We start from the raw sequence: 15,355 nt of genomic DNA, 5'->3' as shown, positions 1-15,355 counted from the left end.
TATAGGAAATAATCGGGAAAAAGATTTTCCACAGCATCCTTGATGTTTTTTCTACTTGTACAGGACAGAAACTTCATGACGTGTTACAGGAAAGCTCAGACAGTTCCCACTAATGATAGAAAGGAAGGCCCTTCCAGCGGTGTGGGAGCAGACAGGTGAGTGGGTTTAGTTCACTCACCAGACTTAATTAAACCCAAAAGCCTCCTGAAGCTTTGCCATAGAAAAGATCTGAGTTTATTTTTCATTTAAAAGAATAATGGTGAAACTAATATTTTTTATATTAAAAAATACAGTTAACAAAACCAGTTACATTAAATAGATCACTCTTGTGCAGAGAATTTTTCCCCATGTGAAAGTCCTTACAGGAATGATAGGGCTGCAGTTAAGAACGTATCAGCACTACTGGGACTTGCTGGAGTTCGAATGCTCTGGTGACAGGAACAAAAGGGACAAATTCAGGGACCTTCTGACTCACAGCCATGGTCATGGCTGGCACAGCTCATGGCTGTCCTGAGGGGCAGTGGGTGGTGCAGGACCAGTTGCTGCTGCTCTGACACACAGCAGTTACTGAAATAGCAGATGGGTCAACAGTTGCTGCTCCTGCAAAGTCATCCAAAAAATAAGAAGCCTCTCCTAAAGGACTGCAGCTGATGTTACTTTCCTAGGGGGGGTTTAACACCAAGAGGCAACGTAAACAGGCAGACACAATTCCTGTGGCTAAGGTGGCTGCAGACCCCACAGGGCCATGTGTGACCCGAGTGCTCCGAGCAGAGGAAGGCTCTGGGGGTGACGTGTCCCTGCAGCCCTCTCCATGGTGAGCAGGTACGAGTGGAGGGGCAGGCACTGCCCCTCAGAGAGCCAAATGCTGAAGGTGGCCAGGCCTCCTGTGGGCGACCTGCACTGAGTGGGTGCTCCAAAGCAGCACCCACTCCCCAGCAGGGTTCCTGTTCTGCCATCAGGTCTGAAAGGAGAAATGATCAGACCCCTCAGGGGGCTGTGCTGCAGTGTCTCACAGCCAAGTCTGTCCCCATGCTGCTCCTTTGCTGGCAGGAGCTGAGCCCTGGGAGCCTATGCTGCACTGGGGCACTGTGGAGGGGGTGTCACAGAAGGAGTTTGGCACGTTTGGAGCAGATGTTGTGGCCTTAAAACTGGCACTGGGGGCTCTGGGGTACTGCCTGGAGCTGCTCACAGGGTGGTGGTGAGCTGTTCACAGGGACTGTGAACTCCCTCCTGTCACAGGGACTGTGACACTGATAACAGTGATCTGGCTTCTCTGGACATTATCAATTGCATGTCTTCAGAGGATGGATGGATGGATGTCTGCTCATTTATTTAAAGATCTTTGAATGAACACAGCTGAATGTTCCTGCTTTTGTAATGGCTCTGCAGCTCTGGCTTAATTAATGTCTGGAGTTCATGGAGGCGTTCCCAGGACTGTGAGAAATCATCGGGTCCTTCCCCACAGCCGCCCACGGGGGGGACACTGGGGTAGCCAGGGTGCACCATCAGCTCGATGGTGACGGAGCCGCTGCGCGGTGCCCGGGCCGGGGGCTGCAGCACGGCGCTGTCGATGGCACTCTGGATGCTGCTGACAGACATGTTCCTGCCCATGGTGCTCAGGCCTATGTAAATGTCTGCCCACCTGCAGCCAGAGGAGGGAACACTGCTGTTAGTGCTAGAGGCAGGGAGAGAATTGGGTTACGTCCAGTGGATTAGGAATCAAAATTTACTGAAAATTTAAGATATAAACTTGGGAGGAGTTTAAAAAATCTTTTAACTATAAACAAAAGTAAAACCAGATAAACAAAAGTAAAACCAGAACTTTTCCTGATTGAAACCAGGATCCTATTTCAAGCAGCAGTTCTGCAGGGACAGCAAGGCCCAGCACAGCCCCAGCACTGTGTTTGGCATCTGTGAGCTTACAGGTGCATTTTATTGTCCCAAAAACAAAGAGCAACACTAAACTGAGAAATGCCACACCATCAAAATAAATTAATCCTGAATAATAACCCTCAGCTAAGTAGAAACAAAAGTGACTGAAATAAAATGGCAACCACCCAGCTAAAGCAACCTTCTGGCAGAATATACCAAAGAGCCATAATAACTGGATGAGTCCAGGAGAGCTGAGCCACTGCATGTGAGGGCAGAATGAAAATGTTTTCAGAAGAAATCAAGGCTAGAGTCTTTACCTGAATGATCACAGAAGAGCCCAGCTCAGCTGTTCTTGAGAATGGAGAAATACCAGCAGAAATATCTGCTGGTGTTCAGAACCACTGATACAAAAAATAAAATCCCAGAAGATAATGTTTCCAGTGGACTGAGGAAGTAATGACATCTGGCCCAAAGGACAGGTGACTGCAAGGGTCTCTAGTGAAAGACCTTTAACCTATAAAAAACTGTCTAAGCTTTTAAGAGAAGGATTTTATTGGGGGAAGGGCTGAGCTTTCAGGGTTTGGCCTGAGATGCAGGACACTGACAAGGCTGTTTGCTCACAGCAGTGATCACCTGCTGTGGTACTGCCAGCTCTCAGAGCTCACTGCTTCCCCTTAACAAATACCTGCTTCTACTTAGTCTCATTCCTGCTACTTAAAACCCTTTCTCTGCTATGACAGGAAGATGAAAATTTAGTTCTTAAACGCTTTCCTTAGATAATACTTTTAAAATTCCAGCATTGATGCAGCATTTCTCCTGGCATTCAAGATGCCAGGCTGAGGAAGCTTCACTAGAAAGGCTGAGAAGCATACCCTGAAAAGAACATTCCTTTTCAAGTGGAAGGTGACTCACCTCTGTTCAAACAAAACTTCCTAAGCCCTTGTGCCTCTGGCACTTCTGTGCTCCTCCTGAACCTTTCTCTAAGTCCAAAGAGGAAAGAGAAAGATGGTGTTCCATTTTTGAAAGATGCTATCAGGAACTGATACAATCTTAATGTTTTACTACAAAAAAAGGATGAGTAATACCTGTCTTACCTTATTCCATGCTTTGCAAACACATCCACTGTGTTGAAGGAATCTTCTTCTACTCCCAGGTAAAAGTCCATCAGGGATGGTGGAATCCAGTCACAGTTATGAAGGCCTGGCTCTATGGGGACACGTGTGTACTTAATCCCATATTCCTCTAACACCTCTGCAAACACATTCCTGACCTCTGTAAGCAAAACCAGAGATGCAGTCAGGAGTTGGATAAACAGCTTCTCGTGTCCCCTGCAAGCTCTTAGCACAGAGGCTTCTTTCCTTTCTGTATTTAAGAAAATAAAATTCCATTTGGTTTATCTTCTGCTGAAATCCATCTGTATGGGAGTCACCTTCTATACTGGAAACATTTTGCCCTGGACTTCTCCTGTAGGTGCCTTTCTTCCTTTCAGCACTGAGCCTTTAGTCCAACCCCCCTTCTAAGTGAGCAACTCTGGTCTTAGAGTGCACCAGAGGTGGCTGCACTGTCAGGAACAAATTCTTCATCAAGTCCTTGTACAGCCAGAGCAATGTTATCTGGAGGCAGTCAGTACTGCAGTGGGAAAACCTGGATTCTTTCCTCACTCCATTTTCCATCTCTGTACCACAATGACTTTGCAAAACAAAAGATCATTGCTCATCTCTAAAGCTGAGACCTGCAGGCAGGGACTGGGGTGGGAACACAATGGACAGGATGGAGTTCTGTACTATCTTAAAGAGCCAGCAGCTATTGCAAGCTCCACCATTCCAGTTTAAACTGGCCAGTCTGCTGCTGGCTTTGGTCTGCCTCCTTCGGTGTGGGTGAGTACATGGAATTAGGATGCTGAGGAGAATTACTGCTCCCTGGAGGAAGAGGTGTAACCTTGGGCATTTTGTCATTAATGCCCTGGTGCTGCTATGGGAAGGCCCAGGGCTCCAAGCAGAGTTTGGGCAGGACTGTGGGCTCAGGTGGGAACATTCAAACTGCAACAGCCAGCAGGTGTCTCAGGGTGGGGATTACTGCCCAGAAGGGAGCTGTGCCAGGGCAAGGCCCCTCTGAGCTGACTCTCTCACCTGCTTGGTGCAGGAGAAGAAGATTCCTCCTTACCTGGGAGAACATGGACGTGCTGGTGCCCATCCATGTGAGGAGGTAGGTGACCTGTCAGCTCATGGAACAGCTCCACCTGGGCCTTGAGCTCCTGCTTCACCTGTGCAGCAGAAAAGGGTCAGAGCAAGACCTGGCAGAGGCTGAGAGCAGGAGAGTGATGGGGCTGCTGGCACCTCACTGGGCAGGAGTCAGATCCAGCTCTGGGAAGCAGGATGGGCTGTGCTTGTACAGGGATGTGCAGCACTGCTGGGCTACCCAGAGCCTGCCTTGGGCACAGGGCTCTTTGTGGTACTGCTTATGGGAATGGTGGGATGTTCTAAATATTATTCTAAATATAAATTTCTGTTTAAATGGATGCAGTTTTGATCACCTGAACATGTTCATCCTTGCTCATGGGGCAAAACCAGCCACCTCCCTAGAGAATCAAAACTTCTCACAAGCTGAAATGAAAGTCCTGGTACCTACTTAGGACTTTTCTGTCATTTGCTCTTTACTGATCTCTAGGTTCTTTGTAAATACCTGTCCCAATGCCCCTTCTGCCTCCTCAGATAAATAGTTAACAGTGTATACAGGCACTGAGTCAGGGAGGAATGAGTTCTCAAAGGCTGCAGAGCCTCTGGCAGAATGAGGCCCAGGACCTAAAGCCAGCTCAAGCTGTACAGGCAGGGTTCATCTTTAAGCCTACTCATAGCTGGGATCTGGGAAAGTTCCTCAGCTGTTATGAGCTGGGATAAATGCAGGCTGATTGGAATCAGGAAGGGAAGTTGTACAGCTGTATGTGGCTTTCTCCTACCTCTGACATATTCAGGAGACCTTTTGATAGAGCTGTTCTGAATCCCATTTTTCCATGGAAGAATCCATCCTGGTTGAGCAGAGAAGAGTTTGCCTTGAGCACCTCACACACAGGGGAGCCCTCGGAGAGGTTGGCATGCAGGCCTATTGGGATGTTGTATCTGTAAGAGAGGGAAATGTCTGCCAAGCTTTGCACCTCCCTCACTGTGGTGTAAGAGGGGGAGATTAAAGTGTAAGAACCAGACTGATCTTAGAGGTGTTGCAGCACTCACTGGAGTACATGTTTGTATCTCTGCTCTGCCAGAAAGGATGGCAGAGTGACCCCAACCAGGGCAGGGCATCTCCAGGTAACAGCCCTGAGCACCCTCCCCAGGGCCAGCCTGTGAGTGCCCCCAAACCCTGCCCCATCCTGGCTCACAGCACCAGGCATCTCGGGCTAAAGGCTGTAACTGCCCTCCAGGAACTGCAGTCACTGATAACCAACCAAAAAATCCAGATCTTGCAGCTCTTTCTAAAGTGCTCCATTAGCCCTTGCTAGGGATCCCCTTGAGTTGTTCACCCTGTTAAAGATGGTACATTTAGGAGACATGTGAGTTTTACTTGATGACTCCTAAAGCTGCCCTTAAGTAGAATCCAGTAATTGATATCTAAACAGTGCCCAAGGAAGCCATTATGGCAACAGCACAGGCTACAGGTGTAAATACAAGGGGCTGCAGCTGGAATTCCTGCAGTGGCCAGGCTTCTGTCTAGTGCAGCAATCACTCAGTGAGTGGCAAGGATGAGCTGTACAGAGCAGCATCTCCCTGGCACAGCCAGAGAAGGATCAGTGCAAGGAGGCCCACAGTGAAGTGTAGAGCCTTGCTAAGGAGTCACAGGGGAATGACTGATTACCCAGTTGCAAGCTGTAAGATTCTAAAAAAAAAAAAAAGAACTTATGGAGCTGGTGTGGCTGCAGAGCTCCCCTCAGGGCTTAGCAGAGTGCTGTGGATTCCCCTACAATGAGAACAGGACTTGTGCGTGCTTGGATTTGTGCTGGGTCTCATTAGCATTTCTGGAAATCCTCAGAATCAGTAGCCAAAATGATGCTTTGAAACTTTTTCCAAGGCAACCCGTGGCCTCTGGCTGACCCAGTCAGGGGATGACAGAAGTGCAATGTTCCATCTGTGCTGCCCAGTCTGAGTCATGGTGCAGAGTGAATTTCAAGACAACAAGTCTGTGATGCTTTAAACCCTTCTTGGAACTTCTGCATGGAGCTGCTAAAAGTGGGTGTGGTCTGTCCCTGACACAGCCCTTGTAGCACAAGGAGAAAACAAAAACAATCTCCATTGAGGCAAAGGGTGCAAAACTGGGACATCTGAAGCTGACTGGTGAGGCACCAGCTCACTGGAGACAGGACTGTGGATGGATTGGACCAAGTCAGAATCATTTAGCTCATTCAGGTCCTAAGGCTTTGGCCCTTGAAGGACTGAAAGCCTTTTTTTTTTCCTGGTGCAGTCAGTTGCTAGATACTACTTCTCAAAGACATAAATGTTAGGAGTCAAATTGTATGCACAGCTCTGTGGAACAAAATTAGTCCATTGTGTGATTAAGGAGCTGGAATGTTTGTTTAATGGAGCAAAACAGCTTGTGGAGGAAAAGGTCCTCTCTGGCTTTTCTGATCTGGTGATTTCTGTGCAGCAGGGCCCGATTGTTTCACTGATGATGAGTGTTCATCACAGCAGGGGCCTGAGCACGTGTGCACACCAACTCCTGGCTGGCACAGGAGTGGAAGGTGTGTTGTCACTGGGGGGACAGGCTGCAGGGCAGCACAGGAGGCAGCTGCAGTGCAGGGGGTGCTGTGGCAGGAGGGCTCCCCTCCATCCTGTGACCGGCTGGGCACCCTGCACAAGTCCAAAGGCAGAGGGCAAGCCTGTGGTTTTCTTTTGGTTTTCTTTTAGAAATCCACCCCAGATTCTTTATTCTGTCTCTGGGAAGCTCTTACTGCCTCAGCTGGAGTATTATTTGTACCATAGTCAGTGCTGTTTGCAAGAAAAAAAGGATTCCTGTGTTACCATGAATCAGCAGATGGACTTTTTCTGTTGAGTACTCTCTTTCTCATGTGTTGTGGGAGGGCAAGAAATGAACAGCTGAGCCTCTCAGTGTTGTCTCCCAGGAGCATCAAATGAACTGCCTCCAATTGTGCAGTGCCTCAAATGCTGTGAGGGAGGCTATTTCCAGGAGAAGGCAAGTCCCTCTGACAGGTGTGGGACACCAAGGAGCCAAGGGCTGCACTGAGGAACATGAGAGCAGCTCCTGGCCAGGGCTGAACCCAGCCCCAGAGCTGGGAATGTGCAGAATGTGGAAGTGCAGAGAGAGCTGGCCTTGTCCTTGGGTAAGAGGAGACCCTGACTGTAACATTAGACTGTGTTTCAGAGCTTTGCCTAACACCAGCTGAATATCTTAATAGTGTTCTCGTGGAGCCAGTCCTGCTTTGACAGACTGTGCATGCTGAGGTGTCTGGAGAGGAACTGCTTGTGTTTATTGGTCTGGGATAGAGGCACTGAAAGCAAAACTCAAAATGCTGCACATGAGAAACTTGTTCAGAAATGTTCATCTGTGGGAGGTGCACAGAAGAAGGCATGGGAAGGTTGTAAGGGTATGGGGAGAAGGACAGATCAGTGGGTACAGCAGAGTTCCACTGCAAGCTCACAGGGAGAAAAAGTCAAGGTGCAGGAATATCCTGAGACCTACTTTTCAGAGCACATATGATAGTTTCTGGTACAGAAATACACTTTACAGCTGCCCACATCTTTCAAAAGACTGTAAAATAGCTGCTAATTTGTTGGCTGAAATACTGAAGCAGAGACCAGCAGCTCAAGCAGCTTACACAGCATGTGATGCTGCCCTGGGACCAGAGCTCAGCTGTTGTGGGTTTGGCCTCACTCCTCTGCCCAAGCCCTTTCCAGATGGGACAGGGTGAGCCCTGCTGGTCACTGCTGGTCATTAACTGCTAATTGCTCACACAAGATGCAAAATAAAAGGATTGGCATTGAGCTTCAGGCAACAGCTTAGTTTCTGCACACAGCTACCACTGCTGAAACAAAATGATGTGAAAAATCTACTTGGTGCCCCTAAATCCTTTTTGGTGACTCTTAAGTTGCAATGACCCTTCCAGTCTGTTTGGAGGGGCCCCTCTGTGTCTGCAAGTCTGTCCCAGTGCCCCAGGGAATGCAGAGATGAAGCAGGATTTAGCACAGGGGTTCACTTCACTCCTGATAAAGCCACAGGCTACAGGTGTGTGCTCCTACAGCAGGAGCAGCATTAGACTGAACTGCTTGGGAACCTGTGAGAAGAGGTTCAGGCCACTGAGCTCAATGCACTAGAGCTGTTTGCACTGAAAGTTGGCTGTTACCTCTTTAGCCCTCTACTCAGCATTCCTTGTGGAGGTGGGGGGAAAAAAGGAGAGACTTGTGCAGGAGGAAATATCCTTACAGCAGGTGTGAGAAGGAATTCACCCTGGAAAGATTTCTGAGCCAGCAGGCCCAGTCCAGTTACCAAAGAGAGAGGAAATACAGTCAGTTAAACTGCTTAAAGTGCTTCCTTTTCAAGTAGTTGCTTGTTTTGCCACACGAGTGCTCTGGATAAATGTCTCTGCTGAGGCAGTGTGCAGCTGCAATCCCTGTTCACTGACCCTGGAGATGGGCACTGCACTGTCACTGTGCTTGGGTCCTGGTCCTGCCTGGCCATACCACAGGACAGCAATGGCTGTGGGAATTATGAGATTTGCCAAGCACTGTTCCAATTGCCTTGCTGAAGGCTGGATGCTCTGGCATAAGCATGGCACTTTACCCTTTCCCTTAATGGGTAAACAGATCCCACCTTCAACAACCTATTGTATAATCCAGGAAACTGCTGATCATCAGGTTTCAGCCCAAGTGTGACCCAAGTCAGAGGCTCATGTAAATATCTGTATCTCATCATCTCACTTCAGTGAACACCCAAATGTCTGAAGCCAGACAAAGCAAGGCTTTGAGTTCAAATGTGCACTTCTTACTTTCCTCATGTTGGCATTTGTATACTTCCTCACACACACTTTCACCATTCAGTAATATCTGTCTTTCATCAAATAGCATATTTTCTTGCTCTATTACTGCTAAAAACGTATTTCTTCTGCCAGAAATGCTCTAAAGCCTCTGCAGTGTTGAGCTGGTGCTGAAACACAGCTTAGGGACCCGGGTTTCTGTTGTAATTACATCTTTGTATCAAGTGCAGCTCCTGTGTCTGTAGGCTCACGTCAGTAAAATGGGCTGCTGCCAGTAAAGTCAGTATGATCTGGGATTCTGGTGTAAGGCTTCAGATTGGGCCCCACCCCTATCCAAACAGTTCAGCAGAACTGCTGCTGCTCAGCACACTCTGCTGTGTGATTAACAGTCACATACAGGGGCTGATGAGAAAGCATGAGAGATTTTTATATTAGTCAGATGTTAACTGGGAGGGTCAGAATTAAGTCACAATTTACAAACACATTTTGCAATTAGTGTTGATGGGAAAGGAAGTGAAAACATAGAGAGTAATTAAATGTGGCTTTGTTAGATCCTTCTATTACATGTACCCAGATGTTGTGGGGACTTCGGCTGATGTTCAGTATTTAAACTGCAAAAAACCACCCAGAAAGACTGAGTTGTGTTCTAAAATATGTCACTCTTCTTAAGCTATTTGGACACACCTTTGGGAAAAGGTCCTAAGGCTCAGTGACACCTGACCTGTTTGATGTAAAGGGCAGGAGTGGGAGGATACAGCAGCAAACTGTCTTAGATGTCTCTATTTCTATCTCCATATTTCTAAGGAAAAATTAAGGCATCTCTTCATTTCAGGTTACAAAATAACCCTTCCAGTTTCTGGGAAAGGCTCTGGAATAATCACCAGGAAGTCTGGCTGACTTCAAGGCAGGGCCTGTTAAGTAGAAAATTGAGATTATATTATATGGATAAGCAGGAAATCACAGTCAGTCAAGGCCCCATAACGAGAAAAGTTTTGAGTTACTGAAAAAACCCTCAACCCACAATGGCAGTCTGTTCTCCCAGCTGCTGCTCTGGTTATGTTCTGCTCTGGCAGATGCTATCAATAGGTTTGTCATTTGGTGATGGATCAGGCCTCTGCTGAAACTCCTCTGTTGCCAGAAATGAGTGTGCCCCTTCGTTCAGGCCAGTTGTGACAGTGGATGAGGAAAGCCCAAGGTGCTGAGCCTGAATGTTAGGGAAGGTGTATTTTTTACTGCTTAGTTCTGCTGTTCTGCAGTTGGCTTGTGGTAGAGCTGCTACAAAGATCTGCTGACTATCATCACACGTCTGCCAAGGCTTTTAATCAAGGCTCGGGGCAACAGATGGTATACCCAGAAACTACAGAATTGTTGTGAAAATGAAAGGAAGAAAGAAATTTCAGAGGAACTGTGTTCTTTTCTGAAGGATGCCAAGTCCTAACATTGTAGGGCAGCATGAGGTGCTTAGGAAGGAAAAGTTGTCTACTTATTAATTAGCTCTGCTTGTGTCCAATTAACTTAAAACCAGGGTAACACAGTGAGAGTCTAAGACTTGCAGCTACAGGCAATCATGTCATAGACAGTTTATCAAGAAGCCATAAAAGCAGTCCATCACTCTGACAATCCTGGCACTACGTGTGTGAAAGACCAAATTCCACAGCACTGGAATGTGCCCAGGAAAGGACAAGCTACTTGCTTCAAGCCTCTTCTCTCAGCTGGGGACAGATCCACTCTTCTTGCTTATGCCACTGGTCAAGGCTGAATAGGGGAAGACAAACATGAGGAGAGGAAAAAAAAAAACCAACAGGCAGACTTTCATCCCATAATAGAAAAAGCCTCAATATTTACAGTGGGATGGGAGATGTCACCAAGCAGGGGAAAGAGGGAATAATATTGGCAAGGCAGCCAAGCCAGTGATCCTTTCCCATTTCTGCAGCACAAGATGAGGAGGACTCCATGACATCTCTAGCAAGTCTGACCTCTTTGTCATCTGTGTAGAAAGAGTTTGCGTCAGCCTTTGTGACATGAACAAACATCTCAGGGGTGACACAGGGGTTTGTTTACACACACTGGTGCCAATTAGCAGCAGCTGAAGCTGGGCTTGCATTACAACATGAGGAAACCTCTTCATACCTGCTAATGCTCCTACCATGGCTGGGTAGGGCTGAACACACCTGCAGAGTTACACAAATGAGGAACTGTAAGAACTTGGGCTGGTGATCTTCAGAGCTGGCAGAGATTCCCATAGTCACCCTGCTTATATGCTCAGAAACAGATTTAAATCCATTACATTCACATTGACAATTCAAAATTATGTTCCCCCCCCCCAAAAAAAAAAAATCAAATTGTAGCAGCAGGCTGCAGCCTCTGCTGTCCCCTGCCCTCCAACCTGGCTTTTCACACCCATATCAGCTGCCAGCACCAGTGTCATGACCTGGATTCAAAGATGCTTTTTAAACCCCTGATTACATGGCCTACTTCCTGGCTATGGAAATGAGGCCAGGTGGATTCTATTTTAAAAGCCTGCTAAAGACCTTGGCTAAAATAGCTGACAACATCACCAGATCACTGGGGCTTAAAGGGTTTCGCAGTGCCTCTGAGTCTGAGAGATGTGCTGGCTTTATCTCTGTGTTTTATGTTTCATTTACTAGTAGGATTTTTAGGAATCTTACTGGTGTGGTGCCTCTCCCCTTCTCGTTGCCAGGCAGTTCCTCCCTCGATGTTTGTGGGGAATATTTATCCTTTTTACAGACAAGATTGCCACTAACACAGCACCCTGGCTTTCCTCCACTGCCCTGCTCCAAAGAAGCTACCAAGTACCCCTAAAATCACAGCAAACTGAGGAGAGATGCTCAGTGAGAACAAGGTCGGCAGGACTGTCATGAAACTCTTCCCCACAGCAGCTGCATTTGGAGCATAAGGTCTCAGTTTAAGCAGTAGCATTACAGCTCCTTTCCTTTTCTGCTTTCCTAAATTGTTTCTCAACCCTGATGTTCTCTCTTTCAGGACATATTCCTGCTTCCAAGCACCTGCCCACACCAGAGCTCAATGGTTTAGCTGGGTTTTACCTCCTAAACACAAATAATGCTTCTTATTAAAGGATTTGCTGGACTAGACTATGAGACTGACACATAGCATTTGATCCACTGCAGAGCTAACTGTGCCAGCAGCCTCTGAAGTTGGTTAAGAAGTAAAGGTGGTAGGTACAAGGTATTGTCCCTTCCTTTATGTATGCATTTTTACAGATGTGTTTATCGAGCCTAGAATTAATAGAAATATTGATGTGCTTTTTTAAAAAGGTTTACAGCGTGGGGAAAAAGTCAAGTTTTCCACTGCCCAGTTTTATAAATAAGCCTTTGCAGAATCTCACCTTTGCCTGATTCTGCAATGATCCTGGCTGACCTTGTGTCCAGCCTGGATGAAACGGATCAATTAAATGAGATTTAAAGACTTGTGCTTTTATGCTCTTATAGTTTTAGGGCTAGCAGATTGGTCTGAGTATATAATATGCACTTTCCTTCTGATGATGCATTTTTAGAAGTGTGGAAGGAGAAAGTCTGACAAACCCAAATTCTACTGTCAAATAGTGGAAATGGCTTCCTATCCTGAGGGGGGGGCAGAGGGAAAGGTGCAGTGGCCAATTCTAGAGACAGACCATTACTGGTACTAGTTAGCAGATCACTGGTTTTACTATGAAGAGTCTTAGTAAATGTGTCTGAATACAGTTTTCCTATACCAGCCTAAGCTATGATACAGTGTTTATTCTGGGGCTACAAAATACTAAATTTTCCAGGCTTGGTTTTTTGTGGAGGCTGTCCACAAAGGACCTAAGGAAAGTCGCTTACCTCCTTGCCAGCTTGGCTGCATCTGCTGCAGCACTTCCGTTGACTAGAAGGGACACGTTAGATACAGCACCAGCCAGGAAACAGTCCACAATGCCTTGGTTTCTCCGAGGACAATAGCCGAAGTCATCTCCAGTTATTATTAGCTTCACCTGAAGCATCCTTAGATGTCATCCCTGGCAAAAAAAAAGTAAAAGGAGGTTAAATCGGAACACTCGGCAGCCTGCAGATCACAGGCAAACAGGAAAAGAGAGGCTTACCGCGGGCGAGCCCAATCGTGACTCAGCCCCTGAGTAACTCCTGCTCCACCTCAGCCCGCCGCTGGCTCGCACCGTGGCAGGATTTGCGTGTGGCCGGCGGGCTCACAGCACCCACCCCTGCCTGCTCCTGTCTGCTCCTCCCCGAGAGCAGCAGCCGTGCCCTGCCCTGGGGGGGCAAACCCTGCGTGCATTTTTACCTCCGGCGATGAGGAGAGTGCGAAAGCTCAGGGACTTGGTGGAATGATTTAATCGATCGAGGGTGCGTCAGAGGGTCAAATTCCATTGCCGGGCCCACCCTCGCCCGCGGTGCCCAGTGAAATGCCAGGGGTGCGGGTCACCTGAGGCAGCCCTGCAGCCGTGACGTCTTTGCGGCCACCGATCCCCGGCTCCATCGGGCGCGGCCAGAGGGGCTGCGGGCCGCGTCCCCGGGGAGAAGCGGGACGGAGCGCAGAGGGCCCACCAGCCCCCTCCCCTGCCCGGGGCGGTGCGTACCTCCGCTCCGGCCCGATCCGGCTCCCAGGGCCGCCGCCAGGTGTGGGCGGCCGCGGCCGCCTCTGCCCCTGGGGGGACGCTGGCCCCGGCGGCGGAGCTGTGTCCGCGCCGCCCGGCCGCGCATCCCCCCTGCCCGCGCTCCGAGCGGCCCCAGGCGGGAGCTCCCGCGGCCAGGCGAGCACAGGGCGGCCCCGCCGCAGCTCCGGCGCCTCCGAGCGCGGCGAGCACGGGGGAGGCCCCGGCGGCGGCGGCCCCTGGCGGCGGCGGCCCGCAGCGCCGCACGGCCCGGCACGGCCCGCCCGGGGAACCCGCGCCGCGCTCTGGGGCCGCCTCTGCTCCAGATTGCCGAGGTGAGACCCGCCTGTGGCCGAGGGTGGGACAAGCGATGCGGTTCGTGCTCTGTGCTGGCTTCAGCGCAAAACCGCTGATCCCAGTGATGCCATGGATGTATAATCCTGCAATCAGTGACTGTCACAGTAGCCACTCGCTTGTTTTCCCCCACCTTGGTTTGCTGGCAGTGCACACTCAGTCTGACTTCAGAGCTGCAGGGCAGCAAACCCTGGCCAGGAGGTCCCGTGGCTCTTGGTGCTGGGCTAGAGAAGGGCAGGGAGAACAGACGAGAGTTTCAGGAAGGGCAGCTTCTAACGTGCTGTCATTCAGTGCTGGATGCCAGCCAGTTCTCCATCAGGCTGCATGTAAAATCTTATTTGTCCTGGCATTTAACTGCTTTTCCTTACTGCAGAAAAGCTATTCTGGGTCTACCAGAATGAAAGTGAAAGTGCCAAGTACTCAGCTTGAAATGGAGAGTGGAAGATACTGTCAGCCTGCATTTTTCACCTGTGGAAGACGATGACGTTCTATCTGAGCAGAACAACCCCCTTCTTGGTCTGTAGTGTTATCCCAAAAGATTCACCCACTTCTGATATTGCAGGAGAAACAACAAACTCGTGGTTGAGGTAGGGAGAATGGCAGCTCAGAAAGTGACTTGGTAACATGTCCATGGATCCAGGGTAGCTGTTGTGGTGTTTGCTGTAACTTGTTCCAGGGAGCAGGGATCACACTGGAACTGGGACTCTTGCATAGATGATGGTGATTTCTACCTCTGAACCTGTGCCAGCAGGGAGGTAAGTGCAGAAACAACTGACAAGGCAAGCACTGGCTTCTTGGAAGAGCAGCTGGAGTGAAATTGGTTGGAAAAGGCTTTAAGGGTTGTTTCTGTGGGAATGGGCTGACAATCCTGCTGCTTAATTCATGTATAAAGAAATCAGAGAGTTCAATCCCTAAAAGACAGCCAGCGTGCCCATGCCCCAAAGTCAAGGACATGACTTGTAGGCACAGCCAGAGACTGACCATCTTCAGCAAAGCAAGGACCATCAGTTTGGAGACAGAAGCACACTTCAGCAGAGGAAACTGCACCCTTTCCACACCTGAAGTTTGAAACATCTGTCTGGGGGCATGAACACCTGTGGGAGTAATGGTTTTCCAGGTCTGTCTCCTAACAAGGAATTTGGAATCACTGCCTTGAGGTAGGTTGCAGCCCTGCTGATCTTTAGGCTCCCATAAATTGCAGCCCACGTAGCAAACTGCTACAAAACTTTGTTTCCATTAGCCTGAGAGGGCACTTTGATGGGCACCTAAGATTTGGATGATAATTTGTAAGTTTATTCTGATACTTTGAAGGAGAAAAATAAAAACAGAATGGGTGGTAGCAATATCATTCATGGTAGAATTTGGTTCCTAGGCTATGCTCTCCCTATAGGCCCCAAAATGGGCAGCACTGGGAGCATGGGAGACTTCTCTGCATCAAGAGGGGACATCAGCTGTTTGTCACTTTCTTACTCTTTCTTGCTCTTTCCCTTCTCATGTAAATGAGTGATGACTGCTGGAAATGATGGTGAGAGCTGGAAGACAGACTT

At 48.7% G+C, this 15,355-nt stretch overlaps 1 protein-coding gene across 4 annotated transcripts; it reads right to left on the bottom strand.

The window, feature by feature from the left end:
- Positions 1–205: 205 nt before the first annotated feature.
- Positions 206–13,718, bottom strand: YDJC (YdjC chitooligosaccharide deacetylase homolog). 4 transcript variants are annotated; one of them, XM_054645807.2, is made up of 6 exons: positions 13,440–13,718; positions 12,691–12,863; positions 4,829–4,988; positions 4,036–4,135; positions 2,967–3,144; positions 206–1,642 (listed from the first exon to the last, which is right to left on the bottom strand). In XM_054645807.2, exons 2-6 carry the CDS (start codon positions 12,846–12,848, stop codon positions 1,333–1,335), a joined length of 906 nt encoding a protein of 301 aa, XP_054501782.2. In that variant the 5' UTR covers positions 12,849–12,863; positions 13,440–13,718; the 3' UTR covers positions 206–1,332. The 4 variants fall into 4 exon arrangements, with proteins under 4 accessions (XP_054501782.2, XP_077044056.1, XP_054501783.2 ...); XM_077187941.1 differs by lacking the exon at positions 13,440–13,718 and adding an exon at positions 13,286–13,306; XM_054645808.2 differs by lacking the exon at positions 13,440–13,718 and adding an exon at positions 13,145–13,161.
- Positions 13,719–15,355: the final 1,637 nt, after the last annotated feature.

Source organism: Agelaius phoeniceus, chromosome 18 (assembly GCF_051311805.1).
Source record: "Agelaius phoeniceus isolate bAgePho1 chromosome 18, bAgePho1.hap1, whole genome shotgun sequence".
In the NCBI taxonomy this organism is placed as follows: domain Eukaryota; kingdom Metazoa; phylum Chordata; class Aves; order Passeriformes; family Icteridae; genus Agelaius; species Agelaius phoeniceus.
The sequence above is the reverse complement of the archived record's forward strand: the minus strand, read 5'-3'. Positions and strand labels throughout refer to the sequence as shown.